The sequence below is a fragment of the Sus scrofa genome, chromosome 3, assembly GCF_054392235.1.
Source record: "Sus scrofa isolate SSC_HxYL_T2T_F1_AM1 chromosome 3, Sscrofa_HxYL_maternal_Yorkshire_Landrace_v2.0, whole genome shotgun sequence".
Taxonomy (NCBI): Eukaryota; Metazoa; Chordata; class Mammalia; order Artiodactyla; family Suidae; genus Sus; species Sus scrofa.
Window position 1 is genome coordinate 47,887,309 of NC_139385.1, and position 23,041 is coordinate 47,910,349.

Here is a 23,041-nt window from a genome sequence, read left to right on the forward strand (position 1 = left end):
AGTTGCAGTTTTTGTTGTTAGGAGTGTATTGATCTGAGACACCCATAATGCATAACAGTTTGGTGTCAACTACCATCTCCATCAACAGTGCTCCTGAGCAATTGGGATTGTCACTCCTGTTTTCCTTCAAGTTGTTCTTCCATTCCTACCAGTATCCTGTCCTAATACATAATTTTTTTTTTTTAGGGCCATACCTGGGGCATATGGAAGGTCCTAAGCTAGGGGTTGAATTGGAGCTACCACACAATGCAGTGTGGCTGCCTACACTGCAGCTCATGGCAATGCTGGATCCTTAACCCACTGAGCAAGGCCAGGGATCGAACCCACAACCTTCCTAGTCCGCAGTCGGGAACTCCATCTCAAGACACAGTTTTGCATCAGCATACATGGAAACTTGTTTCTCTGGATCCTTAAGAACTGAAGTGATCGTTGTTTCCTGCCGTCATTGCAGTTATGAAAGGGTGTGTAGTTGGCAGAACCACACAAGTAAATGACAGATTTTGACGAACTGCTGTTAAACTGTCAGCAGAAAACGTATCTGAAGTGTGCGTGCGTCTCTTAATGGTGAAGAGGCTGGGCCCTCTGCCCTCGCCAGGGACGGCTTCGCGCTCGGCGGGCCGTGCACCAGGGGGGCTTTGTCGGGTGGGGGGGGGCACAGTGTCGGGAGGAGGGCGGGTTTGGAAAGGCGGTGCCACCAGCCTGTGGCCAGTGTTTGCTCAGGGTGCTTTAGGGCGAGCTCGTGGAGGCCAAGGGGCCAAAATGGCTTCCAGCGCAGGACAAGGGGAGTGGGGGGGGCACCACCTGAGAGCCCCCCTCTTCCTGGGGCCCGCCTCCCGGCCACAGCGATCTGAGAGCGCCCTTCGTGCCCTCGTGGCTGCAGAGAGGGCCGGCCCTTTGTCCCCCAGCCCTCCCAGCAAGGAGGCCCTCAGAGGCCCTGCCTTGGTCAGGGTGCTCTGAAGCGGCCGGCGGCTGGTGCTCCAGGGGTGGAGTTTCTGGTCCGCCCACTGCCAGGAGTGCTTCCTTTTCTGTTGCCGTCAGTCCGGTGAGGTGAGTGTGGGCTTTGGACCGCCCACCTCCCCCGGCTGCCCGCCCCGGAGGCTAGCTCAGCAGCTGGGGGCGGGCTGCGCCTGGGCTTGGCTCCCCACCCGAGATGTGCTTGGCCACATGCATGCGTTCTCCTCAACGTGAAGTTGGCGGAGTCTCCTTTAGGTAGAAAACGAGCTTTCTGGGCCGATGTGAAGCAGTGGTGACTTGGGCGACCCGGGAGCACAGCACTTCTTAGGGTATTTAGTCTGTCGCTGTGTTCCTAGAACGGAGTGACGCGACCGCGTTGTTTCTGTGTGTCCCTGTGGCTGCACAGGTGTTCGAAAGACCTTGTGTCCCCACGTGGCTCAGCGGATTAAGCACACAACTAGTACCCGTGAGGATGCGGGTTTGATCCCTGGCCTCGCCCTGAGCTGTGGTGTAGGTCGCAGACGTGATTTGGATGGGGCGTTGCTGCGGTGTAAGGCCGGAAGCTGCAGCTCCGACTTGAACCCCTAGCCTGGGAACTTCGATGTGCTGCGAGTGTGGCCATAAAAAGACAAACAGAACAAAGCAAAACACTTGAGTCTCTTAGGATCTTCGATTGCCAACAGTGAGACCACTGAAAGGCTTTGGTCAGCAGCGTCACACTGCAGTGTGTCAACTGCTCTCCTCCTGTTTTTTAATTTTTCGTTTGTTTAGAAAACTGTGGCAGAGAAGCAGGAGAAGAGAAATCAGGATCGACTGAGGAGGAGGGAGGAGCGGGAGCGGGAGGAGCGGCTGAGCAGGAGGTGAGTCCACGAGCCCAGCCCTGCCCTGGCAGCGCTGCTCACGACACTTGAGGTCGGCCAGGTGCCTGGCCGGCCAGTGGAAGGAGAGTAAGCAGACACACCACACGTTTAGACAGGTGAGGTCCTGGTGGCCCAGGAGGACCTCTGTGCAGCCACGACCACAGGATTCTTACCTGGAGAGGTGTGGCCTCGGGACCTGCTCCCCTGCCTCCTCTGGATGCAGCTCAGCCAGCAGGCAGGGCTCCCGTGTGGGCTGCGTGCTGGCAGGCGGTGGCGGGGAGCGGCGAGCACAGGTGCTGCTGGGAGGTCCAGGCCAGGGGCGGCGCTGTAATAACCACAGGAGGGCAGAATGCGTGTCCTGGGGTGGGGCTGGTGGGGTTTGCTCTCAATGGATTCCTGAGGGGTGGAGCCGGCCTCACGGCCGCTGTGGCAATGAAGAGACTGGGAGCCTTGTGTGGGGGTGAGAAGGTGGTGAGAGTAGAGCATGCCTCTGGTCGTACTGGGGTTGAGATGCTTAAGGCGAGTCTGCTCAGAGTCAAAGGAGGGGCTGGGACCCACAGTGACCATGCTGTCATCAGGTGCAGACACCGGGCCAGAGGAAGTCCTTGCCTAACAGATTCTGGCTGTAGATAGACTCAGGCAGTGTGACGGTGTGTCAGGGAAACACACAAGAGGTGGCCAGTTGGGGGGTGTGTCCTGTGTGCCTCCACCTGTGAGACCTTCCCATGGCAGGTGTGTCCCTGCTGTGACATTGTCATTAGCTGTCCCTTCCCCACCTTCAGATCCCGCATGGCTGTGGCTGTGGTGGAGGCTGGCAGCTACAGCTCCAATTAGACCCCTGGCCTGGGAACCTCCACTTGCCGCGGCTGCGGCCCTAAAAAGACTCAAAAAAAAAAAAAGTGTTTACTATGTAAGTATTGGTAGACGTTGGAGAAATTGCTTTCCAAGTGGCTCTGTCACGTCACCCTCTGGCCACATGGTATGCGAGCAGCATCTCTTGTCACCTGCTTCTTCCGTGTGTTTTGGTGGCAGTCCTGTAAGTCTCTGCCCAGTGCAGGGTGGGAAGCGGACCTCGTTGCTGTAACGTGCGTTTGCGGGGTCGCTGGTTGTGTCCTGTCTCCCAGGGCGCTCCTTGACCCTCACTGGCAGGAGCTGTGTTTGGAACCGGGCTGTCCTGTCCAGCCCCACACCTGTCCTGTGGCCGCCTGCAATGGAGCCGTGTCTCCTGTGAGCAGCTCGCAGACGCCTGGGTGCCGGTGCTTCTGCCTGCTGGGGGCTGCCTCCCTCAGCTGTCGAGGGTGGGGCTGTCTGGGAAATGGTTCATCCTCTCTTTCCATTTTAGGTCTGGATCAAGAACCAGAGATCGCAGGAGGTAGGTTTTCCGCCTGCTTTGCAGTGCGCTCGGTCGGGGCTTCCCTTCCCCCTGCGTCATTCTTAATGACCTTGCTAACCTCACGGGCATCTTCACGGGCTCGTGAAGGGCACAGGTTGTGGGTGAGACTCAGGCCTTGTAGGTGGGGCTGGAGGGCCGAGAGCTGAGTCGGGGCGGGGTGTCCACATCCGCAAGGTCGCCTTCAGGGCACTGCCGAGGCCTGCGGGCAGCTGGAGGTCTGTCGAGAAGATGTCAGGACGCACCGGTGGGAAGGGTCCCGGCCAGCGAGCGATTGCTGGACCCGAGTGAGCCCGAGTGTCCCCGTGGGGAGGACAGGGAGACACCAGGAAAGCATCAGCAGGACCCGTCCCTGCAGGTCGCGCTCCCGGGACCGGCGGCGGAGGCGGTCCAGGTCTCCTTCCAGAGAGCGGCGGAAGTCCTCCCGGTCCCGGTCCCAAGACAGACACCGGCGCCACCGGAGCCGTTCCCGGAGCCATAGCCGAGGCCACCGCCGGCCATCCAGGGACCGGAGTTCGAAATACAGGTAACTACTCTGACTTCTTCGGGGGCCGCCACCGGGAGTGAGCCCTTCCCTGTGCTGGGGTCTGGGGTCTGTTGTCCGTGGGGCTGAGCTGCTGGTGCCCCAGGCTGAGAGCAGCAAATGGCTTTGGGCTGGGACAGCTGCCGGGGTGTGTGTGTGTAGGTGTCATGTGTGGGCTCGGCCGTGCCCCCTCTTCACACTCACTGTCACATTGGCGTATGGCCCGAGGCGGCTGTCCGGAGCCGGCCCACTAAGCTCGGCTGTGGTTTTTGAAAGACAGAAAAAAAGACCCTGCTGGCACTCATGCCCCGGAGGACTCCTGCCGGCTTTGGTGTGATGGGTTGTGGTTCCCTTTTTTCCGTTGTATTTTTACGCAGTGGGTCCTATTCCACCCCGGAGGCCCTCGCGTCTTCCTTCGCACCCTAAGGTGGAAGCCCCCCTGCTCCTCGTGATCTCTGCGCACGTCACTTTCTGGTGGCTGCCTCGCCTTCCCTGAGCCACCAGAGGGGTGGGCTTGGGGGGTGGGGGCCCTCCCAGCCGCAGTGCGGCCTGGCCTTCCCTGACGTGCCGTCGAGGGTGCAAGAGATGGGTGCCCGTGCGCTGGCCGGGAGGCTGCGCCCGCCCACGCTGAGCCCCTGGTCCCCGTTCCAGGTTCTCCAGAGAGCGGGCCTCCAGGGAGGCGTCCTGGGAGCGCGGGCGGAGCGAGAGGGGGGCCGCCGACTGGAGGCTGGAGAGCGCCAACGGGAAGAGCACCTCGCGGAGGTCGGAGGAGAAGGAGGCCGGCGAGATCTGAACCCGCGCCGGGCGTGTGAGCGCCGGTGGACACGTTGGACGCGGCCCACCTGGCCCTTTGTATTTGCTGGGAACGCCTCCCCTTTTGTAGTTGAACCTTTCTGTTGTTGTGGAGCTAGCTGTGACTTTCTAGAGTGTACAGAGTTGCTCCTGTGTTCTGGGTTACATCCCGTGGGAATAAACACCCTGACAGACTGCCTCCCGACAGCTGCCCTGCAGTCTCCGCGGGTGGGGGACACACCAGGATCCTCCGCCCGGACCCGTGACTTGGCCTTTCGGCATCTGGCCTGCGGTGCACCCCGGCGCCGGGACTGGTGGGAGCCGCTGTGCACGGCCGTCTGCCTGGGCCCGGGGGTCCTTCCCGCGGGTCCGAGCTGTCCTCTCCTGCGCTCGGTTCCTTGCAGGGCTGCCTGTCTGGTGTGTGGCCCGCAGCCTCGTCCTGGCACGTGAGCTCGGATGAGCTGCAGTTTCCCTCCTGGGTGTCGCGAAGGGCAGAGAGAGACCCTGGGATAGTAGCCACGGGACAGCCAAGAGGTCCTCAGGGGAGGGCATGCTGGACGTGTCAGGCCTGGTTGGACGCAGGCTGAAGGAGGGCTGGTGTGGGACCCCCTCTCCCCAGCCCTTCTGCACGTCTCGTCCCACTGAAGCGAGCCGTCCGTCCCTAGGCAGAGCCTGCCTGGCTCCCTGGGCGTGTGGGCTGTTCTGCTGCTGTGGGGTGGGGGTGCGGCAGGGGGGTCCTTTCCCCAAGGGGTACTTGCCTGGCTTACAACCCAGGCTGGCCTGGGACACCCTGGAGCACACTGCTCACAGAGGGGCCGCTGAAAAGCCGGGGTGAGTATCTGCTGGGCGGGGGCGGGGAGCGGAGGCGCCCTCCTGGGTTTGCCAAGTGGATCCAAGTTGGCAGGAGCCTCGAGTGGGATAAAGGTGGTCCTGGGAGGGGAGAGGCACCGGGGCGAGAGCTGTGGTGGGGGTTCCTGGTGCAGCTGTGCGGCAGCCCACCCCTCCCACTTGCGTTCTTAGCTCCTGGGGGGCTGTGCGGGTGGCCCAGTGTGCATGCACCTTGCGCTTAACCGTGTACAGTGGAGTGGTGGTCAGTGCAGCAGCTGCTGTCCGTAGGTGGCTTTGAAGAGGCTGGGGGAAGACAGCATCCCTGGACTCAGGAGTAGGCCGGGGGTCCTGGCCAGAAAGTGGTGGGGCTGGATGCCCACCCCCTGCCCGGGTCAGTCCAGCACCAGGCAGTGGGGGCTCTTGCCGCTGGACCTGACGGCCCTAGTGCTGGAGGCTCCTGCTGGCCCTGGCACACCCCAGGCCCAATCTTGGGCTGAGAGCTCGGTTCCCCAGCCCCTTGGGTTCCTGATACCGACAAACTCCTGGTAGCAGGAGTGCCCCAGGCCGGCCGTGGCCTTGCTCTCTGGGTGGGCTCAAAACGGGGTCCAGTGGTGATGGGAGCAGGGCAGAGGCCAGGGCACTGGGGCTGGTCTGGGGACGCCACAGCAAACTTAGGTGGGTCCCAGTGGAGGACTGCTCCCAGGTAGGGGACCAGGGGGCCACCCATCTTGAGCTCTCTCAGTCTGGGGGCTCACCAGGAAGGAGATGGGACAAGGACGAAGAGGGCCTGCAGTCCTGGCCGAGTCCCTGTGTGGGGACCCGACTGGGGGGGAATCCCAGGCCCCTCAGGAACTCCCACAGCCACGGTGCTGGTGGCCGGTGGCGGGAATGTCGTGTGGGTGGTGACGGTGTCTTCTGCGTACATAGAACCCCCAGGTAGTCGGGGGCAGGCTCCTCTTTTGGGGGGTTTCTAGCCAAGCCTAGGGCTGCATTCTGGGGGCGGGAGGGCCAGAGGAAGTGTGCTGGCCCTGCGGCTCAGGGGAGCCCACAGACCCCAGGCCCTCACTGCGTCGTGTGGGTTCAGGGGTGCCCTCCCAGGGGGATGAGGATGCCCGGCAGCCAGGTGTTTGGCTTGGCCTGTGAGCTGGAGGCTTGGTTTGCGACAGCTCGGGGTTGGGGGGGGGACCTGGAGGGGCGGTGCCTCTGAAGGGACCCCTGACTGGGAAGTGGGATGGTGGCCACAGTGGGGCTGAGGCCCAGGGTGGCCCTGCCCTGGGGAGGCTGGGTCAGCTGAGGGGTTTGTGGGCTCTAGCACCTATCAGTGCCATCCAGAGGACCTGGGAAAGCAGGTGGCGTTGGCCCCCCTGGAGTTTTTGTTGATCTGGGGAGGGTCTGAGAATGAACCTTTGTCCTTTTTCAGATTTTTTTTTTGATTGAGATAAGCTCACCTAACATACAATTCTACATGTTGACCTCTTAATTAAAAGTAAGATTTTGTGATTTCTAGTACGTTCACCGTGTTGTGCTCTTTGGTTTCCCGTTTTCATCACCCCCAAACCCCATCCCCACAAGCAGTCACTCCCTCAGCCCTCTGGCGCCAGCCCTAGGCAACCGCTAAGCTCCTTCCTCGGCAGTCACCACCTTCTCTTAGGAGCGTGGTGTTTGCAAGGATCATTCACTCTGTAGCCCGTATTGCCTCCAAGAATGTCACATCTTCTCTGGGCTGCTGGTTCGAAGCACACTGAGAGCCGCAGTGGGGGCGGCAGGAGAGGGTCCCTCGAACTGGGCTGGGAGCTGAGATGCTGCGTGACTCCCTGGAGCAGGGTTCCAGCTCAGGGGCCATGCTGATGGCCCTCGTGCTGCTGAGGCCGTGGGAAGGGAGGAGTGGTTGCTGGCAGTGTGCTCCTTTACCGCTGCTGCACAGGCCCGCCACAACCCCTCCTCCCCTCCCACAGCCCCAGGCCTCTCCTGCACAGGAGGCTATGCACACAGGGCCCCGCACAAAGTCTGTCACTGGGGGCCAGTGGCCCCTGGCCCAGGGCATCCCCCCTCCCCTGGGGGCACCTGGGAGCTCCCAGGCAGGTCCAGGGTTTCCCTGGTGTGGCTCTCTTTCCTGAGCACCCACCGTTCTCTAATGATTTCTGCTCTCTGCTCTTCCCGTTTCCCCTCCTGGGCTGCTCCCTTCCCCCTGTCACCCCAAGCAGCCTGGCCTGCCTGACCTCTCTACAGCGGGCCCATGGGGTTGGGGCTGTAGTCCTCACGGTCCAAGCCAAGAGACGGGTGGACCCCAGAGGCCTTTTATAAGTTTCTAGTGAAAGGTAATTGACAAATACTCTTTGTTTCAGGTGTTCAGTATACATAATAGAGTGATTTTTTTTTCTTTTTTTGTCTTTTCTAGGGACGCTCCTGCAGCATGTGGAGGTTCCCAGGCTAGGGGTGGAATAGGAGCTGTAGCCGCTGGCCTGCACCAGAGCCACAGCCACGCAGGATCCGAGCCGTGTCTGTGACCTACACCACAGCTCACGGCCACGCTGGATCCTTAACCTGCTGAGCAAGGTCAGGGATTGAACCCGCAACCTCATAGTTCCTAGTCGGATTGTTAACCACTGCGCCACGATGGGAACTCCAGTGATTTTTTTTCTTGTGATGAGAGCTTTTTTTTTTTTTTTTTTTTTTTTGTCTTTTTGCCATTTCTTGGGCCGCACTTGCTGCCTATGGAGGTTCCCAGGCTAGGGGTCTAATCAGAGCTGTAGCTGCCAGCCTAGGCCAGAGTCACAGCCACGCAGGATCCGAGCCGTGTCTGCAACCTATGAGCAAGGGCAGGGATCGAACCCGCAACCTCATGGTTCCTAGTGGGATTCATTAATAACCACTGCACCATGACGGGAACGCCATGATGGGAGCTTCTAAGCGCTACTCTTAGCACCTTCCAGTAACAGTGCAGTGTTACTGTGTCTGTAGTGGTGCAGTGATGGGATGAGGTGATACGTTTCAGTGCAGTACTTGTCCTGGACCCCTTTCCGAGCCCCCACCAAAGTCCAGCCTCTCTGCAGAAGAGCGTGCAAACACTGTAGAGACGGGGAAGCCAACCCGGCGTGTGCAGCCGGCTCCAGAGCGCCACGCCGGGAGCCTCCGTCGCCGCAGCGTCCCTGTCCTGCCAGGCCTCTGCTCTCCTGACCTGTGGAAGTCACTACCACAGCCCCACCTGCTTAGGACGAGACGTGTACGTCCCACGATTTCTGAGCGTTGGCGTCTCAGGTGCGCCTCCTCCGAGGCTGTCCCCGGAGGGTCCTCCCCAACTCGCCCAGCCTGGGTGGCTTTGCAGCCTCGCCAAGGGGCCCACAAGGTGGCCCCGGCAGAGCCGGTGAGGGAGGGGCTCTCCTAGCAGGATCCCGTCATTGGTTTGGGGAGTGACATCCTGTTCTCGTCCTGGATTCTGGGTTAAAAGCAAGGCAGCAGCAAGCAGCATGGGCCTAATTTTAAGAGACACGAGGGGAGCGAGGAAGGGGAGAGAGCCGTTGAGACGCTAAGTGCTGGTGAGGGCCCGGAGGACTCCGAGCAGCTGCAGGGGAAAGGCGCCTGGCGGTTTCTCCCCAGCTTAGCCTGTGGGCACAGGACCCACTCCCAGAGGCACACCCGGGAGCGCGGGAGCAGGGACTCAGGCTTGTGTAGGTTCCGGTGGTCCCAGTAGCCAGAAGGTGGGGGTGACCCAGGTCCCCACAACAGACAAGGGGCAGACAGGCCGGGTTGTCTGTCCCTGCAGCTGTTTCCAGCCTCAGGAGGACAGCGTGAGTCTCGAGTAACGAGTAACAAGCCGAACTGAGCACACGCTCGGGGTCAGGGTTATAGTTGCATGAAATCCCCGGGGCCACAGGTCCACATGGACAGGCGGGAGGGTCAGTGGTTTCCAGGGGCCGGGGGAGGAGGCAGGGAGGGTGACGGGCCCTCCTCTGGAGGCTGAGCAGGTTCTGGAACTAGACAGGTGATGGTTGCACAGCATTGTGAGTGTAACGTTGAAGTGGTTGGCGGTGTTGTGTGGGTGCCCAGACTGAAGATAAAAGGCCACGTCGGGCTCCCAGGCAGGGGCCCACAGGGAGAACACCAGGCAGAGGAACTGCCAGGCAGAGGAACTGCTTCACAGTGTCCCCACCACTGTTCGGGACACTTTCTTTTTTTCTTTGTAGGGCCCCATGGAGACACATGGAGGGTCCCAGTCTAGGGGTCAAATTGGAGCTGCAGCTGCCAGCCTCCACCACAGCCACAGCAACACAGGATCCTTAACGCACTGAGCAAGGTCGGAATCGAACCCGCAACCTCGTGGTTGCTAGTCGGATTCGTTTCCACGGCGCCACAGTGGGAACTCCTCATACACTCGGTTCCTCTCCTTCTTTCTGTTTCTCCCCCGGAACCTCCCACACACGTGCTCAGTGTGTGGTGCTTGGTTGAATGTGGCCCCATAGATAAAGAGCTCCTGATCCCTGGAGCTGGTGGACGTCCCATTGTGCGGCACCAGAATGTTGAAGGTGCGATTCGGGAAGATGCGGAGAGGGGGGTGATGAGTCTCGATTATCCAGATGTGCCTCGTGCAATCACGAGGATCCTTATGAGTAAGAGGCAGAGGAGCTGTGACCGTCACAGCTGGGGGAAGGGCCCAAGCCAAGTGATGCAGTCGTAGAGGCTGCAGAGTGAGCAGGAGTTTCCCCAGCGCCTCTGAGGGAGCAGGGTCCTGCTCACACCTTGATTTGTGGCCTCTGGAAACTGATTTGGGACTTCTGCCCTCGAGAACTGTTAACGGGATAAACTTGTGTTGTCTTCAGTCAGTAAGTTTTTATTTAGACCAGCAATAGGAAGCCAAGTCCAAAGTCATTGAAAACCGTTTGCCTGACAGGTGAGACGCACTGCAGAGCTACTGAGTGCAACGAGGTCCCCCCCACCCCTGCTTTTATTTGGCCATGCCTGCTGCACGTGAAAGCCCCTGGGCTAGGGATCTAACCCGAGCCACTGCAGTGATCCTTAACCCACTGTGCCACAAGGGAACTCCCAGAGCCCCCTTTGACGTAGTTATTACTGGCTGGTGTTTTGTCTGTATAAGGTTTTCTGTTTGTTTTCTTAACTCTGTAGGCACTGCCACTGTATATTCAATCAGTGTGTTTGTAATTTATTCCTTCTTACTTCTCAGACTTCTCATTAGGATCACCTTCCATCTGCCTGAAATACAGCTCTGCTAACTTCACTAACTCTCTGTATGACTGTGTTTTATCTGTTAAACTTGTCCATTGCCATTTTGTTTCCTTAATTTTTACTTATTTATTTGCTTTTTAGGGCTGCACCTGCAGTATATGGAAGCTCTAGGCTAGGGGTCTAATTGGAGCTGCAGCTGCCAGCCACAGCCATGGCCACGAAGGATCTGAGTGGCCTACACCACAGCTGGATCTGTTATTAACCCACCGAGCCAGGGATTGAACCTGCATCCTCATGGATTTTAGTCGGTTTTGTAACCCTCTGAGCCATAACGGGAACTCCCTGCAATTTTATTTTTGACAATTATAATTTCATTTCTAAAAGTTCTTTTTTACATGTGCTGTGTGACTTTTTATATTTTATGGCTGCCTGCAGATATTCCAAATCATGTCTTTGAATTGTTTTTATTTTTTTATTTTTATTTTTTGCAGGCACCGCAGCAAACAGAAGTTCCTCAGTCCAGGGATGGAACCTACACCAACAGCAGTGACAGTGCTGATCCTTAACCCACTGAGCCACCAGGAAACCCCTTGTCTTTATTTTTTTTATTTTTTTGCATTTTAGGGCCACACCTGTGCATACAGAGGTTCCCATGCTAGGGGGCCAATCAGAGCTACAGCTACTGGCCTACACAACAGCCTCAGCACTATGGGATCCAAGTTGCGTCTGCGACCTACACCACAGCTTATGGCGATGCTGGATCCTTAACCCACTGAGCGAGGCCAGGGATTGAACCCACAACCTCATGGTTCCTAGTTGATTCATTACTGCTGGGCCACGATGGGAACTCCTGTCTTTTTTTTAAACAAGCCAACTTGTAATTCAGTCTGAGGTCTTGAGTGCCTAACACTTTGCGGGTCCCTCTGCTGGCTTCCGTTCACGGTGCCTTGTTGCCCTGTGTGCCTGGTGAGTGTGTAGTTTGTAATGACAGACCTCTTTCTAGGGAGGGTTTCTTTGCTTCTTGAAGGTCCCTGGGGTCTGTGAGGGAGTCCAGGGTCATTTTCACACACGGTCTGCAGCCTGGGAGGTTTTGTCAGGAGGACCCCTCTGGTGACAGGATTACAAAGCCACACATGTCACATGTGATTTCAATTTATCAGGGAATTACCTTCCCTTTTCTGCTGAACATTAAGATTTTGGGGGGAAGTTCCCTTGGGGCACAGGGATTTAAGGATCTGGCTTTTTCACTGTAGTGGCTCGGGTTCGATCCCCAGCCCAGGAACTTCCACATGCTGTGGGTGTGGCCAAAATTTTTGTTTGTTTTTGCTTTTTGGGTTTTTTGTTTTCTGCGTCCCTGTGTCTGAGGAAAGGAGAGAATTGTCCAGGGGGTACCTTTTTAGGGCTCCAGGTTTATGGGGAAGAGTCACCTTTGGTCACTTCACTTTACACTAGCCCTTTTATTTATTTATTTTTATTATTATTATTTTTTCTTTTCTAGGGCTGCACCCGCGGCATATGGAGGTTCCCAGGCTAGGGGTGGAATTGAAGCTGTAGCTGCTGGCCTCCACCACAGCCACAGCCACATCAGATCTGAATGGCGTCTGCGACCTACACCACAGCGCCTGGCAATGTCAGATCCTTAACCCACTGAGTGAGGCCAGGGATCGAACCCGCAACCTCGTGGTTCCTAGTCAGATTCGTTTTCTGCTGTGCCACGACGGGAACTCCTGGTGGTTCTGTTTTATCATTAGTTATTGCTGTTCTTCTCTTGCCATCCTAATTTATACATTAAATTTACCATAGGTGTGTATGTATAGCAAAAAACTATATTGGGGGTTTGGTGCTTTCTGGGGCATCCACCGGGGTCTTGGGACATACCCCCAGGGGTGGTGGGGGTCAGCTGTTGCACCTGCGCCCCCTGAGGGCACCCCCACGCCCTGCATCTGTTTCCCCACTGTTGGGCAGGGAGGAAGAGGCTGGGCCAGACTCGCTAGATACACAGGCAGGTGCAGCGAGTGGAATCGTTTTCAGAGGTTTCTGCGATGGCCATGATTGATTTTTTTTGAGGAGCTCTGAGGTCTGACTCCTGAGAAGAATGTGGCACGTGGGCGGGAGGGGCTCTGGGCTGACTCCCTCATCCACCTTGTGGGCCGCATGGCTTTGTGCTGGAGCAGGAGCCGCCTCCTTTCAGCAGATCCAATCTGGCAGAGCGGCCTTTCCCCAAGTCCGCAGCAGTGTTGACGTGGCGGGTGCAGGGTCCAGAGGCGCTGTGTGGGGTCGTGCGTGTTGCCGCCCTGGGCAGTTCCGGTCCTCGCCGGCGGGGGCGCTGGTCCCCGCTTCTCGCCCAGCCTGTGAGCTGGACCCGCGCTCGGGTCTGGGTGGACCTGAGGCGTGCACGCCGCGCCCGCGAGAGGTCCAGCCGCGGGCAAGCCCTTGACCCCTACCCGCCACCCCTTCCCGAGCGACCGGAGCCCCGGGTCTGCGCCTCCGCGTGGCCCTGGCGAGGGGCCCGGTGAGTCGGGGTTTACCGCGGGGAACTGGGCGGCGGCGAGGGGTGTGAGCGGGCCGGGGGTGGGGGCGTCCGCGCCGGGAGCTGACAACGGGGGGTGGAGAGAACATGCGCACACCTGAGGCTTTGACCACAGACTTTACTCCAACCCTGGAGCCCCCGCACGCCCCCCCCGCCCCGATTTAGCGACAGTGGGGGGCCAGCGCTGAGGTCACGTGGCTCAGAAACTTGTCCAGCGAGGCCTGCAGGCCGGGGCTGAAGTCTCCGGGGTAGTGCCGGGCGAGGGTCACCAGCAGGCAGTGGCCCAGCAGCTGCGGAGAGGGAGGCGTTCCCGCGCGGGTGCGGCGCCCCTTACCCGACGGCGGCCCTTCCGCCCACCCCCCGACCGGCCTCGGGCCCGGCCGCGCGCTCACCTTGAAGTTGACGGGGTCCACGCGCAGTCGCTGCGTGTGCAGCTCCCGCAGAGCCGACAGGGCGCGGGGCAGGTCGTCCAGGCGGTCCACGGCGACAGTCAGCGCGTCGGCCACCTTCCGGCCGTGCGCCTTGACCTGGGCGGAGCCGGGGTTCAAGTCCAGGTGGAGGAAGTAGATTTTGGTGGAAGGGAAGGCCGCGAAGGTCCTGCGGAGGCAGCGGCGGGTGAGGCGCAGCCTGGGGCCGGGGGCCGAAGGCAGCTGTGCCGGGAGGCGGGGGCCGTGCGCACCTCTCCAGGGCCTCGGTCGTGTAGACGCCGACGTTGCCATCCAGCTTCTTCCACAGGGCGCGCACCGCAGCCCGGTCGGCCGCCGCCAGCACCATGGTGGAGCCCGCGCGACGCGCGCTCGGCCCGCCGGTGGAGCCGCAGCTGCGCCTGCGCCAATCGGCGGGCGGTCTCCGCGGCCTCCGGGGGGCGTCGCGCGGGGCTTCGCAGAATCGGGCTCGGCTCGACTCGGAGGGGCTCGGGAGCGCGCCGTCGGGTGTCCGCTGGGACCTGAGGCCTTCCTTCCCCGAGGCCCCGATCTTTGAAGTGTTTCCTGTATGGAAGCTAATGTTTAGTACGCATCATTGTTCATTGGCAGCTCTGAGTTCTAGCACGGGTTTTGTCTTTGAACGTCTGCCTCCCCTGCCCGTCTGCTGTGACCCCTTTCTGAGTCTGTTTTCTCATTCACTGGGTGTGGTGAAGGCAGCAATTTCTTCTTCCCAAGGCTGTGCGGGATTCATAGAAGAAGCCCCTTTCCGGACAATGAGCATTTATTGAGTGCCTGGAGTCTGTCCCCAAATAATAGCTAATACCGATGCAGCACTGTTGTTTTTTTGTTTTTGTTTTTGTCTTTTTTTCTTTTTAGGGCTGCTCCCGCAGCATATGGAGGTTCCCAGGCTAGGGGTCTCATCGGAGCTATAGCTGCTGGCCTACACCACAGCCACAGCAACACCGGATCCTTAATTCACTGAGCGAGGCCAGGGATTGAACCCGCAACCTCATGGTTCCTTGTCAGATTCATTTCTGATGCGCTAAGATGGGAACTCCTTTTCTTTTCTTTTTTTTTTTTTAACTACTTTTATCGTTTATTTTCCTTTTTTTGGCAGCCCCATGGCATATGGAGTTCCTGGGCCAGGGATCAGATCCGAGCAGTTGGAACCTAAGCTGTAATTGCCTCAACGTCAGATCCTTACTAAACCCACTGTGCCGAGCCAGGAATCGAACCTGTGCCCCAGCCCTCCCAAGATGCTGAGGATCCTGTTGAGCCACAGCGGGAATGCCACAGCACCCATTCTGTGCCAGGAATCACTATACCCCTTTCTTTTAAAAACTGTGTTGAAATTCATACAGCATCAAATTTACCCTTCGCCATTTTCAGGTGCACAACTCAGCATCTCTAATCTCGTTCACGGGTGTCAGGCAGCCATTAGTGCTAGCTAGTTCCAGAACGTTTTCATCATCCAAATGGAAACTCTGAACCCCCGAGCAGTTACCTGTAACCCCTGCTTCCAGCTCGGCTCTCTGTCTCCGCGGATTTGCCCATTCTGGATGTTTCGCATGAATAGAATTGTGCCGAATGTGGTCTTGTGTCTGGCTTCTTTCACTTAGCACATCTTGGAGGCTTAACCACATGCCAGCATGTATTGGTATTTCATTGCTTTTTATGGCTGGATAGCATTCCATGGCACGGATAGATCATGTTTTGTTTGTCTGCTTGTCTGTGGATGGGCATTTTGGTGGTGTTCACTTTTAGCCCAGGCCCTCGTTTTTCCTAATAATGAAATAAGGAAGATTGCCCCTTGTGGAGAGGCCATGCTGTGCTCACACACCGAGGCAGGAAACCTGCCATCGAACTTTCTGAGGATGACACTTGGGCCCAGGGAAGAAAGGACACTGCTCGCAGTTGGGGGCTGCGGGCTGGACACCTGGCAGGGCTGGACCCCTCAGAGCCGCAGGCACTAGGGGCATTCTCTGCGAGGAGGCGCCCCTGGCCCTGGCCCAGGCCCAGCTCTCCACTGCAGCACTAGGGAGAGTCAGTGGGCCCTGAGCTGGGACCCCAAAATCAGGCCCGGTGCATCCTTCTCTGCAGTGTGAGGATCTGGGGGCATACCAAGTCAAAGGGGGCGCCTCCGAGAAGTTGCCTGGCTCTGCTCGCTCCCCCATGTCCTCTAGACTGTGCATGAGCTTGGGAGGCACTGGATGCGGAGGGGGACACTCAGTGCGACTCTGAGGAAGTGTGATCTCTGGGTTCTCCCCAGCGCCCACCTTTGGGAGGGGACCCTGGGAGAGCTTCGAGGTCCATCAGCCCTCGTGTGGGTGCCGTGAAATGTGAAGCAGACAACAAAACCACCACTGAACCAGCTAGGGATGACCCTGCAAAGCTCTGGAATGAAGTGAGAGAAACAGCTGATGTACTCAGCACAGCACTCAGGGTGAGGGTTGGGGCTGCCCAGGGAATCCCGGGCAGTGGTCGTGGGACCCCCTCCGCTCCCCTCCACTGGCTGTTTCCCCCTCTCCCACTTTATCTGCAGCTTTCGGTCCCAGGCAAGGAGAACCCCCCACCCCCGCAGGGCTCTGGACACAGACACAGAGAACTGAGGCTACAGAGACTGCAGCCCACTCAGGCTTTATTCAACGATCAGGAGGTCAGGGTGCAAGGGGGGGTGTGCAGAGTGCAAGAGGGCCCCACCCCGGGGCGGGGATCTCCGAGGCTCCAGCTTAACGGTATTTGGAGGTCAGCACGGTGCTCACGTTGGCCAGGAACTTGTCCAGAGAGGCGTGAACGGAGGGGTTGAAATCATCGGGGTGGTGGGCGGCCAGGGTCACCAGCAGGCAGTGGCTCAGGAGCTGCGGAGAGCGGGGGTGCGGGTTGGGGGGTGTCAGGGGCCATGGGGGGGGAGGCCCCCCCCCGGGCTCCACCTCTGGGGGCCCACTGCCTGCTCTGCCCCGCTAGCCAGGCCTCTGCACCCTCCGACCCCGAGCTGGCCCAGCCCGCGAGCTCACCTTGAAGTTGACCGGGTCCACACGCAGCTTGTGGGCGTGCAGGTCGCTCAGAGCAGACAGGGCGCCGGGCAGGTCATCCAGGTGGCCCACAGCTTTGGTCAGCGCATCAGCCACCTTCTGGCCATGGGCCTTGACCTGGTCGGAGCCGTGGCTCAGGTTGAAGTGGGGGAAGTAGGTCTTGGTGGTGGGGAAGCCCAGGAACATTCTGCGTGAAGAGGAGCGGGAAGAGCCGGACTTAGGCTGGGCGGTGCAGCCCAAGGGTGCGCCAGCCGCAGTGGCAGCGGGGCAGAGGGGGTGCTCACCTTTCCAGGGCCTCTGCGCCGTGTGCGCCAGCTTGGCCGCCCACCTTTCCCCAGGCGGCCTTGACGTTGGCCTTGTCGGCGGCAGACAGCACCATGGTGGGTTCTTTCTGAGTCTGGGTCGGGACCAGAAGCGTGCGGGGCTGCGAGGGCCTGAGCCTTTATGCTTGGGGCTCGAGGGGCACGCCCGCCGGCGCCGTGCTCATTGGCTGGCGCGGGCCGGGATGCGCAGCGGCCTTCAGACGGCAGGGGGCGCGCGACGCACTGTCTGCGACCGGCTGGGCGGCGGGCGCTTGGCTCCCAGGCTGTGGCGGAACCCGGAGACTCGGGCCGGGGCGTCTCCTTCCCACCGGCTGCTTCCCGCCCGCCGCGTCCACCTTCCCCCCGGAAGTGGTATCCTCGCCCCAGGTTCTACCCGTTGAAGTCCCTAGGCCCCGGCCGCGCTCTCCTGAGGAGCGAAGGGGGCAAATCAGCACGTGCCCCCCGCTGTGGCCCTAAGGCTGGGCACACCAGACATTTTTAACTCGGAGCGAATGGCCTGCGCCTGCTCCAGGCCAGAGACCGATGCGTGGGGACGTGTGCGCATGGCTCGCTTGTGCTCAAAGGCCGCCAGACGTCCGTCCTTCCCCTTCAGCCTTGGTTGTTGCAGACTCTTTCTGTCCATCAGCAGTCTGAGTGCCCTTGAGTGCCAGTCACAGAAGGGACAGATACCCCGGCTTGGAATTTGCAGGGCTTGCGGGGGCGGGGTGTGAGTGTGGGGGGGGGTGCTTGCTGCAGAACAAAGGCAGGCATCTCCTGTTTGGGACTCCGTATGATGGTCTGAGTGGCTGCCTTTCTCTCCCACTGGCCAAAGGGTCCTGGTTCATGAGGACACCCAGTCCCCCAACTTGTACCTAAGATTCACTAGGTATTAGTGGTTAAATTGAAAAAGCAACTGGCTGAGCAAAACCTGAGCTTCCAGGCTAGTTCGGGCTGCAGACTCATCACCAGGCGTTAACCTGGTCACCAAACCTTATTATGGGCCCTAAGGGGCCTGGAGGGAGTGGACGAGGTCTCCAGGGATCCCCGGAGGAGTCTGAGATCCTCTGAGGATGAGACTGGAGGATGAGTGGGTCTTGGGTGGAATAGCATGGGGGCGGCCCCCCACTTGGCTTGGGGCGGGCATGAGGCTGGGGAGACAGCTGCTGTGGCTGCAGGATGGAGTTGGGGGGTGTGGGGGGGGTGACGAGACTGGCCAGACCCCGGAAGAGAGGGACTTGTGGCTGAGCGGGGAGGAGAGGCAGGAGTTCCAGCTGGTGCAGCCCCCTTACTGGTGACTTGAGATGGCCCCTCCGGGCAGTTGCGGGGAGGGGGGGGGTGCGGAGGGAAAATGGAGACCTGGGTGACATGAAGTTGTTAAGGTTCTCTCCCCTGGGAGCCGGGAGGAAGACTTTGCTGCAGGGAGTGGTCCGATCGTCCCTGGCACCCCCTCCCCAGGACCTTCGTGCAGGACCCGCCCTGTGGCTCCAGGAGGAAGGGCTGGTCAAACAATCTTGGACAGAGAAGCAAGCAGCTCAGAGGAGCTCAGCAGCGCACCTTCTGCTCTGCCCCACCCGCCACCCCACGCAGCTCTGCTTTTCTCTTCTTTGCAATGGACCTCCAACTCCTTCCACCCTCCCTCCCCCTCCGCCACTCCTTTCCTGATTCTCTCCACACCCGCGGGCCCTTCAGGGCCCTGACTAACAGAAAGGATAAGACATGGGTGCTCAAGGCACCAAAGAGCCACCCCCCTGTATGGGAGAGACAACCCCCTCCTCTGGCCAAAAGCGATGGAAATGAAAACAGCAGGCTGAAGAAACATGCCTAGAGTGTAATGATATTTTAGACCAAAAAAAAAAGTGCAATTGTAGATGCAGCAGCATCCCCTCCAGACAGGATGGGTGCCGGGCTGATGGGCTCAGTCCCAAGCTGTTATCTCAAGGCTCTTTCTGCAAGGGTTGGGGTGGGGTGGGGCAGGGCAGAGGGACTCTGTTTTGCTACTTTGAACCACACCACATTAAAAGGGTGTACGTGCATGTGTGTGAGAGACAGGGGTGGATTTTAATTTATTTCTTCTTCTTTTTTTTTTTTGTTCTTTTTAGGGCCACAGCTTCAGCACATGGACATTCCCAGGCTAGGGGTCGAATCGGAGCTTCAGCGGCCGGCCTACACCACAGCCACAGCAATGCTAGATCCGAGGCGTGTCTGTGACCTACACCACAGCTCATGGCAATGCCGGATCCTTGACCCACTGAGCGGGACCAGGGATCGAACCTGCGTCCTCACGGATACTAGTCGTGTTCATTTCTGCTGCACCACAAGACGTACGGATGTTCCTGGATCAGGGATTGACTCCAAGCCACGGCTGCAGTTGATGCCATAGTAGAGGCAACACTGGATCCTTTAACCCGCTGTGCTGAGCCGGGGATCAAGCTGGTGCCTCCGCAGTGACCTGAGCCACTGCGGTCGGTTTTGAACCCACTGCACCACAGAAGGAAGGCCTTAATTTACATCCTGGGTGTTTGTCTCCATTTTAATAAAGGAGATCTGGGCTGTGGGGCAGAGGAACAGGGTGTGCTGGAGGGAGCAACTCCCCAGCTGTCCAGAGAGGTCCTTGTCCAGAAAGAAGCTGGTGATCGGGGGCCCTCTCCCTTCCCCTGACTTTTACCCAGTGCTGCGGGTGGCCCTGAAGGTGGGGGCTGGGCTGGAAATGCTGATGGAGTCCCTGAGGGCCATGGCTGGGTGGCATGTAAAGGCTCCAGTGTGCAATCCAGGCCGTCAGGACATGGGATGGGGCCCTTTTTTTTCTTTTAGGGCCGCACTCGTGGCATATGGAGGTTCCCAGTTTCGGGGGTCAAATCGTCCGCTGGCCTTTGCTGCAGCCACAGCAACACGGGATCCGGCATCTGAGCCACATCTGCGACCTACACCACAGCTCATGGCAACGCCGAATCCTTCACTGGCATGAGCAAGGCCAGGGATCGAACCCTCGTCCTCATGGATACTCGTCAGGTGAGCCCCGCCAGGAACACCAGGGCCCTTTCTGAAGTCTGCTCACAGCACCAAGCAGAACTGCCGGGAGACCCCAGGAGCCCTGGGCTAGAGGATGCGGGGTAGGGAGGATGAGCTGGGGAACGCAGGGCTTGGCACACAGTGAGCTGCCAATGTACCTCTCCCTTGCAAGGGCAAGGGGGCCAGGACTCTGCTAAAGGCTGCAGCCCGCTCCCTGACTTGTGCTTGTCACCACCACAGAGTTACTGGGACCTGGGAAGGGTGCCTAGGGCTGCGACCCCTGTTCAACCCACCTTCCCTCTGGTAGGAAGGAAGTGGCATCTCGCAGACTGTCCGGCCCCCATAGGTGTACCAGGAGCAGCGTGGTTCTGTGGTTTCTTTGTCTTGCTGTGATCTCAATGCATGTTGAAGGGGGCTCAGTCAGAGACTTGAAAAGAGAGTGGCCACTTGAGGACTGCCCACCTCGGGGAGAAGCCCTGGGAGTCTGCCCCTCAGGGACAGGAGCTTGCTTCAGTGCATCCTGGGCAGCCTCAGCCTTAGCTCCGTCCTCCTCCGTCCTTGGGGGACCCCCCCCACCCCCGCAGGGCTCTGGACACAGACACAGAGAACTGAGGCTACAGAGACTGCAGCCCACTCAGGCTTTATTCAACGATCAGGAGGTCAGGGTGCAAGGGGGGGTGTGCAGAGTGCAAGAGGGCCCCACCCCGGGGCGGGGATCTCCGAGGCTCCAGCTTAACGGTATTTGGAGGTCAGCACGGTGCTCACGTTGGCCAGGAACTTGTCCAGAGAGGCGTGAACGGAGGGGTTGAAATCATCGGGGTGGTGGGCGGCCAGGGTCACCAGCAGGCAGTGGCTCAGGAGCTGCGGAGAGCGGGGGTGCGGGTTGGGGGGTGTCAGGGGCCATGGGGGGGGAGGCCCCCCCCCGGGCTCCACCTCTGGGGGCCCACTGCCTGCTCTGCCCCGCTAGCCAGGCCTCTGCACCCTCCGACCCCGAGCTGGCCCAGCCCGCGAGCTCACCTTGAAGTTGACCGGGTCCACACGCAGCTTGTGGGCGTGCAGGTCGCTCAGAGCAGACAGGGCGCCGGGCAGGTCATCCAGGTGGCCCACAGCTTTGGTCAGCGCATCAGCCACCTTCTGGCCATGGGCCTTGACCTGGTCGGAGCCGTGGCTCAGGTTGAAGTGGGGGAAGTAGGTCTTGGTGGTGGGGAAGCCCAGGAACATTCTGCGTGAAGAGGAGCGGGAAGAGCCGGACTTAGGCTGGGCGGTGCAGCCCAAGGGTGCGCCAGCCGCAGTGGCAGCGGGGCAGAGGGGGTGCTCACCTTTCCAGGGCCTCTGCGCCGTGTGCGCCAGCTTGGCCGCCCACCTTTCCCCAGGCGGCCTTGACGTTGGCCTTGTCGGCGGCAGACAGCACCATGGTGGGTTCTTTCTGAGTCTGGGTCGGGACCAGAAGCGTGCGGGGCTGCGAGGGCCTGAGCCTTTATGCTTGGGGCTCGAGGGGCACGCCCGCCGGCGCCGTGCTCATTGGCTGGGTGGAGGCCAGGAGATGTGGGCAGGGAAGGCTCTGTCTGGACAGGATGGGGGTGAGCTGGGGTGGCTGGCACCTGGTCCTGCCGCAGCGAGATCGAGCTCTCTAAGCTGACCCTGTGCTCTGGGGCGTTCACACAGATTTCCAAACCACCAGCCGTCCTCGCACCCACCTTCCGCCCCCCGCACTCCCTTCCATCTCTCTCTCGCTGTCTAGTTGCCTGTCTGGGAAAAGAACACAAGCTTCTCCAAAGTGACTGGAGCTGCTTTCACACATACTTTCCCCTGGGACCAAGAGCTGTAAATTGTCCATGCAAATAATGAGGGTGGGAGTTCCCTTTGTGGCTCAGCGGTAGGCAACCCAACTCGTATCCACGAGGACGCAGGTTTGATCCCTGGCCTTGCTCAGTGGGTTAAGGATCTGGCATTGCCATGAGCTGCGGTGTAGGTCACAGTCGGGGCTTGCATCTGGCGTTGCTGTGGCTCTGGCATAGGTCCGCGGCTGCAGCTCTGATTGGACCCCTAGCCTGGGAACTTCCATATGCTGCAGGTGCCATCCTAAAAAGACAGAAAATAAAAAGGGTGCCGGAGAGAACATGGCAAGTCCTCCAAGCCTCCTAAACCAGTGATGGGCGGTTCTCCGGACAGCTTGAGTTAACAGGTGTCCGCAGGGCTGGTGGGGGAGTTCAGCCGGCCACAATCAGGGCTCGGCATCCAGCTCCCCCTGCGAGTTGGGTCACCCACTGCCCAGCCCTGCCCGGGTGGGAGATGGTTAGCCTGGGATCGGAGTTTGGAGAACTCCTAAGGTCCCACTGCTCCCTGAGTCCCCGCTCCAGAGGGGAGAGATTCCGTGTGTGTTTGGGGGGGAGCAGGGTGCTGCAGCCCTGGGAGTGCAGAGACTGGGTTCGAGGGACTGGGGCTGGGTGGGGGGGAGGCGGAGAGGGGGGCAGGTGGTCATGGACCTTCCAGGCACCAACTTTGCATTAGGATCTCTTAAATTATTTCAAAGACCTGGCAAGGCTGGCGATTTTTCGGCGGGCTGCATCAGGCTCAGATGGCTTAGAGACGTGCCGCGTATCGCCCGGCATGCTGACCTGCACAGGGTTTGGCCACAGAGCGTTTCCTTCCTACCCGCCTCCCCACCCGAGGTGATTCAGCGGAAGGGGCTCCCTGGCCAGGGCGAGGCTGTTACAGACTGAGCGCTGGAGGTAGGGAGGATGCGGGCAAGCAAAAGAGGTGAGGGTCTGAGGAGCCCTGAACCGTGGAGTGTGGGCTCAGCCCCGAAACTTAGGCCCTGGGCCTCATTCCCAGACCGAGGCGGAACGTAGTGAGATGAATGGGTGTTGAATGCGGAAGTGCTTCGAGAACTGCATGGCCTATGAGGCGCTGGGTGCGAGCTGAAGCTGAAGACCCTCCCCTGTCTGAGCACCCACTCTGCCCCCACCACAGTCCTCTTCCCAGGGTGGCAGGTTCTGTTCAAGCCTTTAGGTGTTCAGATCCCGGATTGTCACCCAGGGTCCATCCTCCGTCAGAGTTTGTTCAGCGCTCAGGGTTTGCTCCTGGGCCCCCAGGTCTCCTGAAGGCCAAGGTTGGGGCCTTGCCCTATGATTTTGGGAAGCGCTCCTTGGCGACCAGGAGATTCTCTGACCAGCAACAGTGACCTCAGCCCGCCTGCTCCCCAAAGACCACAC

At 59.6% G+C, this 23,041-nt stretch overlaps 5 protein-coding genes across 23 annotated transcripts in view; 2 read left to right on the top strand and 3 right to left on the bottom strand.

Moving 5' to 3' along the window:
• LUC7L (LUC7 like) overlaps positions 1-6,856 on the top strand; it is a 30,481-nt gene extending 23,625 nt beyond the window's left edge. For 8 of the 13 annotated variants that reach the window (XM_085018280.1, XM_021086946.2, XM_003481080.5 and 5 more), the window contains 4 exons: positions 1,726-1,814; positions 3,157-3,186; positions 3,563-3,730; positions 4,379-6,856. In XM_085018280.1, the coding sequence (XP_084874406.1) occupies positions 1,726-1,814; positions 3,157-3,186; positions 3,563-3,730; positions 4,379-4,520 (429 nt within the window). In that variant the 3' untranslated portion in view covers positions 4,521-6,856. The remainder of the gene's footprint in view (positions 1-1,725; positions 1,815-3,156; positions 3,187-3,562; positions 3,731-4,378) is intronic. The other 5 variants (XM_085018282.1, XM_085018277.1, XM_085018285.1 and 2 more) reach the window with 1 other exon arrangement.
• Positions 6,857-12,856: 6,000 nt separating this feature from the next.
• Positions 12,857-23,041, top strand: part of NPRL3 (NPR3 like, GATOR1 complex subunit) — a 61,602-nt gene continuing 51,417 nt past the window's right edge. For all 7 annotated transcript variants that reach the window (XR_014841132.1, XM_021086960.2, XM_085018250.1 and 4 more), the window contains exon 1: positions 12,857-13,040. The gene's annotated coding sequence lies outside the window, so the exon portion shown is untranslated. The remainder of the gene's footprint in view (positions 13,041-23,041) is intronic.
• On the bottom strand, positions 13,157-13,865 carry HBQ1 (hemoglobin subunit theta 1). Its single transcript, XM_003481093.5, has 3 exons — positions 13,738-13,865; positions 13,451-13,655; positions 13,157-13,348 (listed from the first exon to the last, which is right to left on the bottom strand). Exons 1-3 carry the CDS (start codon positions 13,830-13,832, stop codon positions 13,220-13,222), a joined length of 429 nt encoding a protein of 142 aa, XP_003481141.1. The 5' UTR covers positions 13,833-13,865; the 3' UTR covers positions 13,157-13,219.
• Positions 16,082-16,934, bottom strand: LOC110259958 (hemoglobin subunit alpha). Its single transcript, NM_001445182.1, has 3 exons — positions 16,800-16,934; positions 16,498-16,702; positions 16,082-16,341 (listed from the first exon to the last, which is right to left on the bottom strand). Exons 1-3 carry the CDS (start codon positions 16,892-16,894, stop codon positions 16,213-16,215), a joined length of 429 nt encoding a protein of 142 aa, NP_001432111.1. The 5' UTR covers positions 16,895-16,934; the 3' UTR covers positions 16,082-16,212.
• Positions 20,428-21,280, bottom strand: LOC100737768 (hemoglobin subunit alpha-like). Its single transcript, NM_001445183.1, has 3 exons — positions 21,146-21,280; positions 20,844-21,048; positions 20,428-20,687 (listed from the first exon to the last, which is right to left on the bottom strand). The coding sequence occupies exons 1-3, from the start codon at positions 21,238-21,240 to the stop codon at positions 20,559-20,561; spliced, it is 429 nt and encodes a 142-aa protein (NP_001432112.1). The 5' UTR covers positions 21,241-21,280; the 3' UTR covers positions 20,428-20,558.

What these genes read in the sequence shown, in the direction of transcription:
- HBQ1 (XM_003481093.5), bottom strand. Translation starts at nt 13,832, where the DNA reads ATGGTGCTGGCGGCGGCCGACCGGGCTGCGGTGCGCGCCCTGTGGAAG. An exon ending in ACGACCGAGGCCCTGGAGAG is followed by an intron (nt 13,656 to 13,737) that starts GTGCGCACGGCC and finishes CTGCCTCCGCAG; the next exon opens with GACCTTCGCGGCCTTCCCTT. An exon ending in TGGACCCCGTCAACTTCAAG is followed by an intron (nt 13,349 to 13,450) that starts GTGAGCGCGCGG and finishes CCCTCTCCGCAG; the next exon opens with CTGCTGGGCCACTGCCTGCT.
- LOC110259958 (NM_001445182.1), bottom strand. Translation starts at nt 16,894, where the DNA reads ATGGTGCTGTCTGCCGCCGACAAGGCCAACGTCAAGGCCGCCTGGGGA. An exon ending in GGCGCAGAGGCCCTGGAAAG is followed by an intron (nt 16,703 to 16,799) that starts GTGAGCACCCCC and finishes CTCTTCACGCAG; the next exon opens with AATGTTCCTGGGCTTCCCCA. An exon ending in TGGACCCGGTCAACTTCAAG is followed by an intron (nt 16,342 to 16,497) that starts GTGAGCTCGCGG and finishes CGCTCTCCGCAG; the next exon opens with CTCCTGAGCCACTGCCTGCT.
- LOC100737768 (NM_001445183.1), bottom strand. Translation starts at nt 21,240, where the DNA reads ATGGTGCTGTCTGCCGCCGACAAGGCCAACGTCAAGGCCGCCTGGGGA. An exon ending in GGCGCAGAGGCCCTGGAAAG is followed by an intron (nt 21,049 to 21,145) that starts GTGAGCACCCCC and finishes CTCTTCACGCAG; the next exon opens with AATGTTCCTGGGCTTCCCCA. An exon ending in TGGACCCGGTCAACTTCAAG is followed by an intron (nt 20,688 to 20,843) that starts GTGAGCTCGCGG and finishes CGCTCTCCGCAG; the next exon opens with CTCCTGAGCCACTGCCTGCT.